The sequence below is a fragment of the Alexandromys fortis genome, unplaced genomic scaffold, assembly GCF_014885135.2.
Source record: "Alexandromys fortis isolate MF-2015 unplaced genomic scaffold, M_Fortis_MF-2015_v1.1 scaffold_424, whole genome shotgun sequence".
NCBI lineage: Eukaryota > Metazoa > Chordata > Mammalia > Rodentia > Cricetidae > Alexandromys > Alexandromys fortis.
The window spans coordinates 230,247-239,442 of NW_026068307.1; the positions used below are offsets into that span (position 1 = coordinate 230,247).

At 38.1% G+C, this 9,196-nt stretch overlaps 1 gene segment (V, D, J or C); it reads right to left on the bottom strand.

Moving 5' to 3' along the window:
• Nucleotides 1-8,465: 8,465 nt before the first annotated feature.
• On the bottom strand, nucleotides 8,466-8,954 carry LOC126495067 (Ig heavy chain V region 102-like). The segment is given in 2 exon segments: nucleotides 8,466-8,794; nucleotides 8,878-8,954. Coding segments are annotated over 2 exon segments (375 nt in total).
• Nucleotides 8,955-9,196: the final 242 nt, after the last annotated feature.

Consider the following 9,196-nt stretch of genomic DNA (forward strand, 5'->3'; position numbering starts at 1 on the left):
AATAAATAAATTAAAAAATAAATAAATAAATAAGAAAAAAAGAAAAATGAAAAAGAAAAAAAAAAAACAAAGGAAACCACAGAGGAAACAGAATCCACTCCACACTTCACCCCATCTCTCTAATGGGAATTCGTAGCTTCATTGTTTCCCCTGCTGGTCCTTTGCTCCTTTGCAAGTTTATTTGTCATGGCTTGCACTGAAGTTGTACAGTGTGGTTTAACTTGTAACATAGGCATTAAATACATTGTTCAGCTGTATATGTAAATGACTTTTGATCAACCTTGAAATGCTGAATAGATGTTTCAGAAATTGATTTTACGTTATGCCTATATAATTATCAATGTGCCTCTCAAAGCTAGATTTTACCCTGATGACAGTTGTATGTATCCAACTCTAGTAATTCCCCCTTGTAACATGGTGATCACAGGAAAGAGCAGAATTTTTGGCTGCCTTTATTATTTATACCTGGGTCAGAACACCTGAAGTCAGAGAATCACAAAGTCTTGAGTTTAGTTCATGCTCCTACCTGTTTCCAGAAACAAGAGCCAACAGAACAGGAGGAACCACTGTAGTACCTATAGATCAGTTAACAACTTCAGAAAAATATATGAAGAAGGGAGTAGAAATCTATTGAATGTTTTAGAAGACATTGCTGGCTGATCAGCTGTTACAGTCTACCATAGCCTGAAAGCATTCTCTAAGCAGGACAACATGGAGGTCTCCCTCCACACAGCAAAAGTTTCCTGCTTTCTACTTAGGCTTATCTGGAAGATATCTTAAATCACAGGATTCCTGACTTATCTCAAGGGTTAGCCTTAACAAATCTCCTACAAATGTTCTGCCTTTGATGACCCACATAGTAATTAGGCAGATGCTCTAGATATTTTGATAGGGCCACGCTTCTACTAACTTAACTGTATCATAGAAGCTTGCAACTTAATGCAAATTATGATATCTTCCCTGACAACCCAATTTTCCATGTTCCCATACTCTGGAATAAAGTTGAGCTTTTTCGTCAAAAACAGTCTCCCAGAGGGCTGTCTCCATTCCCATTCAAGGCCACTTACACAGCTTTCTTTCAACACTTCTTCCCTTTGTCCACAAGGCCTGTTGGACCACAGGCCAGGATGGATAAGAATACACTCAAAGAATGTATACCGTGCCTCAATCTGTTTCTCATGCTCCAGTTTTGACAGGGCTCATGAGTATGGTTCCACTCTACCTTGACTAAGTTATGGTCAGCAGTTCAAATACCAGATATGGCTCACATCTAGACCTGGTATTTCAGGTATGAAGAAGTAGATCTGTTTAGACAATATCTGGCAGAGAATGTGTTAGTAAAGATTTTTAAAAGCTGAATGTTTTCACTGATGAGGACTGTTTTGAATTGTCCTCCCAGGAATGAGAGAAACTAACTCTAATTCCTATGTAAGATTTTGTGTGCATGTGTGGTTAAATCTCAAAAAAAAAATGGAGTTTAACAGAATCAAACAATAATGTAGCTATAGAAAGTTAGGCTATTCACATATGTTTTTCTCTAACTTCAAGATCACAAATCATATGGACCTAACATTACAGGATGGAAGATACTGGGACCAGTGAAATGCATGGCTTGTTTCCAATCACATGTCATAATTTTTGTGATGTCCTCTGGACTGTCAGAACACTGAGAAACACCTTGAAGACAAGATTCTCTTTTCATGCAGAGGAGCAGTTGTCCCTACAATCCTGGGTACTGCAGGGAGGTGGTGGTGCTCTTCTTGGATTTCAGCATCTTTGCTCTCCTGAATGATGGTGAATGATGGTGTGCTTCACAGCCCAGCATCATGGGATGCTAGTGACTATTGTGAGTGTGAATGTGCAGGAATATTGGCTGATCGGGCAGTGTGGATTTACTAAGATATTTTCCTCTCCTCACTAGATACATTCAATAAAGCCTTGACACAGTGACATCATAAAAAATGGCATGAGTATTTTTTCTAAGTTAAACTAATATGAGGATCACAATACAGGCTGAGCTATGGCAATGTGTGTTGAGCTGGGCAAAGGTTTCCTTAAAATACATGCACACATTGATGTCTAGCATCCTCATTCACACTTTACTGTGTGTATTTTTTTGTACTTCTCCGACTGGTCTCACTTTCACTCATCAGAGTTCCCAGCAGTTCTTTTTCCACTGTGCTATAATTGGTGATTTTCAACATTGCTGAAGGGGCTGAGAACCATTTGCACTCTTCATAACACTCATTGCAAAGAGGATTGTATCTAGAACCTAGTTCTGATATCCTCTCTCTGAGTCACTCAAAGATTGATATAGAATGATTTCCTCACTGGTCATATACCACAGGTGCAGGACCAAAAGTTTGGATATGTCTCTAGAGAGCTGTACAATGTCTTTCAGGAGAATTTACACACAAGATCTGAAGGTTATTCATCTCAGAAAATTCATGAATTTCATGAACCAACATCATCTAGGACAACAAAGTCATAGCCTGTGTCAAATAGTGATATCTTGAAACTTCTCAACTGAAGAATTATGTTCTGTTGATGGGAAATCATTCATTTTCACTGTTTTATAGACAGAGTAAATAATTGCACTTTATTGCACAGGAGAGTGGTAATATTGATATAAATGAGTAAATAATGATGCATCTCAGGACTGGGTGAGTCTTAGAGCTGAAACAATTTTGAACTTATTATTGAAACAAGCCTGTGTTTCCAAGACTGGATAATGAGTGACAAATTGACTTGAAGAAAATGAAAATGAACTAACAACAAGAAGAGTCTGAATTTTAGAGATCTGCACTGGACATGAATCCTGTCCTCATGATGTCATGTAAGACAATGAGAAATAAGTGGATGGAAACTGAATTGTAATCTTTGATGTCAGTTACAAAGATATCTTTGACTATGATTGTGCTTGAATATATCTGTCTGTAAGGGAGCGCTTTTCTATAATGACTCTGGCCATGTTGTGATAAAACATCTGAACTATAAAACATTTAGAAATTGTCATAGATTCTACTGGATTATAAGAGATGGAATCAACAGTGCCATAGGAAACTGACCAGAAAGTGTTGGGAACTCTCTAACCAGCTTGTTCACATTCATGTCAGAAATATTAATAAACATGTGTAGTCTATATACAATAGACTCAGTTATTGAAAAATCAATACACAATTTTGGAGGGGGATTCTATCATGTTTCATTTAAATATCTTTAGTTAAAATTATTTTTAAGAATTACATTCTGAACATATTCTTTTTTTCCAATTATTTCTAGATCCTCCTCACTTTCTTATTAACTGAATTGCATAGCCTTTCTTTTTTTCAATCTTTAAAAAACAATCCCATCTCTCTTTTTCTCTCTGATTCTCTATCTCTCTCTCTCTCACACACACACTGACTCACAAAAACACAAGAATCAGAAACAATAATATATAAACAAAAGATCAGCAAGGAAAGAAAATGCCAAAATAAAGTTATGCAATTAAAGAAACATCTACAAAAATACCACTGAGTGATTTATTGATGTTAGTATAAGACCTACTGGGAAGTATGTTTAATTCAGCCAGTGAAATTCCCCTTAAGTGCACTAATTTTTTGTTGCATGTTCACATCAATTGCAGATAATTTCTTCATTAGGATTGGGAGATCTGTCTAGTCCCCCTCTTTGGAGTAGAATCCCATGTGACTTTATAGATTGTCCATTTGAGATTCGCTATATTTTCCATATTCTGAAAGAAGCAACACTAATGATTATTGTGTGAAGCACAGATTAATATGCATATACAGGCATGTCTTCAGGAATTATTTTATTGTTCCATTCCTTTAGCACAGTGGTCCGCAATCTTCCTATTGTTGTAACCTGTCAATATTACTGTCATGGTGTAGTAACCCACTAACCATAAAATCCTTTTGTTGCTATTACATAACTGTAATTTTTCACTACAAAGCATGATGTAAATATCTACCAGGCAGGTTAACCTGATATGTGAACCCTGTTAAAGAGTCTTTGACCCCTGTGAAAGTGTTGTTCAATTCACAAAGAGGTCATACCCCACAGGTTGAAAATTATGGCTTTAGCATAACATTAGTTTTCCCATAAGCAACCTCACTACAATTTCTAGAACATTCCAGTAGTTTCAAGCATGGTTTACATTCGTGGAGTTCTCTTTAATCCAATCAAGGAATGGTTGATTACTCCCTAATATTTGTGCCATTAATGAATACACAAACATATCTAACAGGCAGATCACCATCGTTGGTCACAGGTTGTTGTTAGGTTTGTTATTACATTTCTCCAGAAAGAGCCTGCCAAGTACCTTTACTGCTATGGACAGCAGTCAGTAGATAAGACCTCCACTAAGGTGCCAACTCAATTTCCCCATGATCAATATGATATATGAGTGTCATCTTTATTAATAAGTTTTTACCATCAGTTTGTGGAGAGTAACCAATAGCCTTGGCGGTAGCCTGAGTTATTTTGTGATTTACATGAAGCCACTTTGGCCAATGATTCAATTTATGATGTTTGTCCATGATTGACAGTTTTCCAAATTTCCAGTAGTTTACTTAAGATGAATGTTGCAATAATTTGGAATCTGCTCTTTTGTTGATTTGAGGCTAAATAGTGAGTGGAATCACAACCCTAAACCACCTGCGTTAGGAAAAAAACACCCTTAATATTTAAAAAAAAAAAAACTTAGAGACCAACTTCAGCAAAGATACCACTTAACACAGTCGGGGCATGAAGATTAGAAGAGTCAGTAATGAGTAGGAGTGCATGCATGAAAATAATAAAAGAGAAGCATAAGATAGTATCAAGAGGGAGTTCCAGCAAATACTGAAATTTGCTTGCATTTAATTTTCCATAAACTTTTATACCCCCAATACTATGGGGGGAAGAAGACAAGCAAAAGCTTTAACATGATACAAAGGACAACTAGAACAGTTATTTGCTTTAATACCTTAAGACATCAATTTATTAGCACTTTCTTCTTTAGGCAGTGAACAGACCCTAGACCAAGTATCCTGAAGGCAGTCACTCTCAAGATGAAAACTCCTATTTCTAAATGAAGAGCCAAGATATGCTTGAAAATCGCGACCATTGGTCAGGATAGAGTGAATCTACCTACATGGAACATCTTAATGTCAAGAGGACCAAGTAACCACATCCTAGGTCAGGATGTACAGTCACAATTGTAAACAACTTTGGACAACCAAAAACTCTCTGACTTTCAGACAAGGTGGAAATAGGTTCACATTTTTGGGCCTCCACAAAAATCTTAGGAACAGATTTTCATTTCTGAATAATTCGTAAAAGGGACTTCATTTGTGTATCAGAAAGCCAGGGCTCTGAAACAAATAGTGTAGAGGAATCCCCAGAGGCTATCAGGAAAACTGGGTCCACTCTCAAATCCATAAATTATAAGAGGAAGGCATAGAGCTGAGAAGCAGCCTGGACTATTGTGCTGCCATCAGTTGAGGCTGTGTCAATGTGCTGTCCGTACACAGTAGTATGAGCAGTACCTTCAGCATACACACTGGTGACCTTAGGAATACCCAGTTGGTGTCTTTGGAGACTGTGAGCCAGATCTTCAGGGGTGTTTTGTAGAACTTAGTATCATGCCAACAAATGTTTGCAAGCCACTCCAAACCCTTTCCTGAGGGCTGACGGATCCAACTCACACCTATAAAAGAAGTGCTCAGTGAAATCCCAGGGAAAGAGCAGGTCAGTATGAGATCCTGGGAGGACTGCAACAGCCCAGGGCCAGGTTACTTTATAGTGACCTGGACAGGACAACTGTGGAGAGAGGAAAGCAAAGGATAAGGCTGGAATAGGTGATAATATATAAGTCTGCCCCTTAGTGAGCCTTGACACTCACATGCAGGGTAAATCAGCAGAAGGAATGAAGAAGGAAGTCTGTCCATGGCTGCACACATGTGAGTACCCAGACTCAGCTTTGGCTTTTCAACCCAGGATTGGGGAATCCAGGAGAGACCTGCATTCCATGTCAGGTACTGGCTTTGCTAAGGGACTTATGTTTTAGGGATCAGGGGGAGTCAGTCTGTGAGGGGAGGCACAGAAACCCTCAGGGGAGTTCATCATTTTCCCCAAATAATGTATCCTACCTGGTAGAGACAGGCCTTCATTAAACAACACATCTGATGGGTACTGTGTGAAAGCAGCAGGGAAGAGTAGGTGACCTTGCAGGCTAGCAGCTGGGCAGTCTATAACTGCATGAAAGAGAGTGATAGTTCACTGAATACTAATCTGCTAATTATCTCCCTTCCTCATGTATTTGAGATTCTTATTTATTCAACAGTAGTAGCTTCATCTTTATGCTGCCCTCTGATTCTTTAAAAAGAGCACCAAGAGAAAACAAAAACTGTACCAAAGACATAATTAGTTAGCTCATTTCTCTGAGACCTAGAGCATACTGGAGGAGGGCCAGAAGGACAGAAGACACTGAAAGTCACCACACAGGGCCTAGAATTTTATTCACTGGTACTTTGATGTTAAAACACAATGTAATCTCTTTTTCTTGCCACTATGGATGTTTTAGAGTTAAGAAAGGCAGTGATTTGGTAACTTTGAACACCTTTCACAGTTACTTTGTGATATAAACATGACTGAAAACATAGAAAAAAAACCTTGAGTAAACTGATTAAAGAAATCTATGTCAAAAATGATCAACTCACTTTTAGGAATAAACTATCTTTTTATTCAAATGTATAAAATATAAAGGCAGCAAGATGTGTCTAAACCACGAGTTTGCACTTACCACAAAGTTATAGTAACACTGTATAAAGAAACCAAACACTCAATGCTGAGAAACAATTGAGGCACTGAACCCTCATGGAAGGATGGACAATAAGACCTGCACATACACTTGGTTCATTTTCCAGGGCATTTCAATATCACAATGACTTTTCATTTATGATTAAATTATATATATTGAAATAGCAATGTATCTGACATTATCTCCATGCGATTCAAAGACCATCATAAATGTTTTCATCAAAGGCAGGGAGTAGAATGGTTCCAAAATTAAAATAGGATCCTGGAATGGATGATAACAGGAGCAAAGAGGCTCTTTTCAATTTCTGGCTATGATCCATAGAATAGCAGTGAACATTATTGAGTGAGTTTCTCCAGTAGAATGTAGAGTCTTTGGGTTATGCTCCAGAGTGGTATAACTGGATGCTGGGGTAGGTCTATTTCAATCTTCCTCTGGAGCTGTCACACTGATTCCACAGTGGCTGTACGAATGGGGTGTATAAAGTGTTTATGTTTGCAGTATAAGGGGTTTGGAACTTCAAAATGGCTCTGTGGCATGCAACAGACAACTGCTTAAATCTAGGTTTTAAAGTCACTTGACTGATGCCTTAACATTCTTGAGTCTTCTTTAATTCAGAGGACAGAATAAGGAGATTACCTTGCTAGCTGATCATTAATGCTTTCCTATTGCTAGAGACAAGACAGTGCTTTATGAAATAGTGTTTTAAATTCAAAGAGTATTTTAAATTCAACAGATGTTTAAAAGATCTCTAACACAGAATAGGCCAATGGGATTCCTGCCTACAACAACATATGAAGATTATGACATCGATATTCAGTACATAGATTCATATTTACAGGGGATTTATGTCAGTTAGAGGAACATGCCAAACTAACCCTTTGCACTACAGAGATTTCTTACTTAATCAACTCCTTGAGATATCAAGTACTACAGGATTCCATGTTGCTTGTTATTGGCCCAGGTATCCAAACCCAATCACTCTACAGAACATGAGTAACTTCATCATATCCAGAGGAACCTGAAGGATGATAGCATATCAGAGTAGGTCAGTGTCTATAAAAGTCTGAGACTGTAGGCCATGGTACTGGTTCTGGAAAAGTAGTAAACTTAAGATCAGATTAATATGAAGAATCTCAAACCTATTCTTAACTAACATGTGTACACACTGGGAAAATAAATCAATTATATAAAAATAATTTAATACTATTTTTGTCAACTTATAAGATTTACACTTTAATACACTAAAATGTAAATATCACTTCCATTCTGAGAAAATGAATTCTGCTGCACTACACAGATAATATTAAAACACACATTCATGCTACTTAAGACTGTGAAAAGAGTTTTGGTTTGGTCAGATGCTGTTTATGTGAACTTTACTGGTAAAATTCATATTATACATTATTCAAAGCTACTCCAAAGAGTTCAACTCTCTTACAATTGAGAGAAATCTGTCACTATGCATTAACACAGTTTTCCCCTCTTTAGTGTTTTGTTACAGAGAAGGATGTAAATGGAGATCAATTAGCATCATTTTATTATAGAGGAGTCAGAAAAACAGACACTCAGAATGAATGTTCCTGTATAAATCTTCAGGCTAGTCATCTCTGTCATCTCAGTCCCAGGGCAACTTCCTGCTCCTTCAGGGTTTCTGACACACTCAGGATGTGGTTGCAATACTGTGTGTTGCACAGTAATAGATTGCAGAGTCTTCAGAAGTCAGGCCTCTGAGCTCCAAGTAGGCTGTGTTGGAGGATGTGTCTGCAGTCAGTGTGGCTTTGCCCTGGAACTTCTGAGCATAGTCAGTATTATCAACATCATCAGGATCAATATATCCAATCCATTCCAGGCCCTGTCCAGTCCTCTCCTTCACCCAGTGAATATAGTATTTAGTAATATCATCAGATGCCCTGCAGGACAATTTCACTGAGGTCCCAGGCCTCACAAGCTCAGGCCCAGACTGCTGCAGCTGTACCTGGGAGTGGACACCTGTAGAGAAAAGACAGTTTAGGTGTCATTGTCACCTCAGTCCCTCTTTTCTCTTCAGATTTGGAACTGGAATGCCCCTTTACCTGTAGTTGCTAACATGAGGAAGAGAGTGATCCTGCTCCACTCCATGGTAAGGACCTGTGTGCTCAGTGACTGTGGAGAGGACACTGATCATATGTTGTTCTGGGGTGTGGACATCTCTATATTTACCATGTAATTTGTATATTCATGAACAGTGAAGGTCCTAGAACAGCTTTAGAAGAAAGAGGTAGAGGACTTGGGTCAGGTAGCAGGATGCTAAAGTCCAATTATCACATGTACTCACTCATAAGTAGTTTTTAAACATAAAGCGAAGAAAACAAGCCCACAAATCACAATTAACAGAGAACCTAGACAACAATG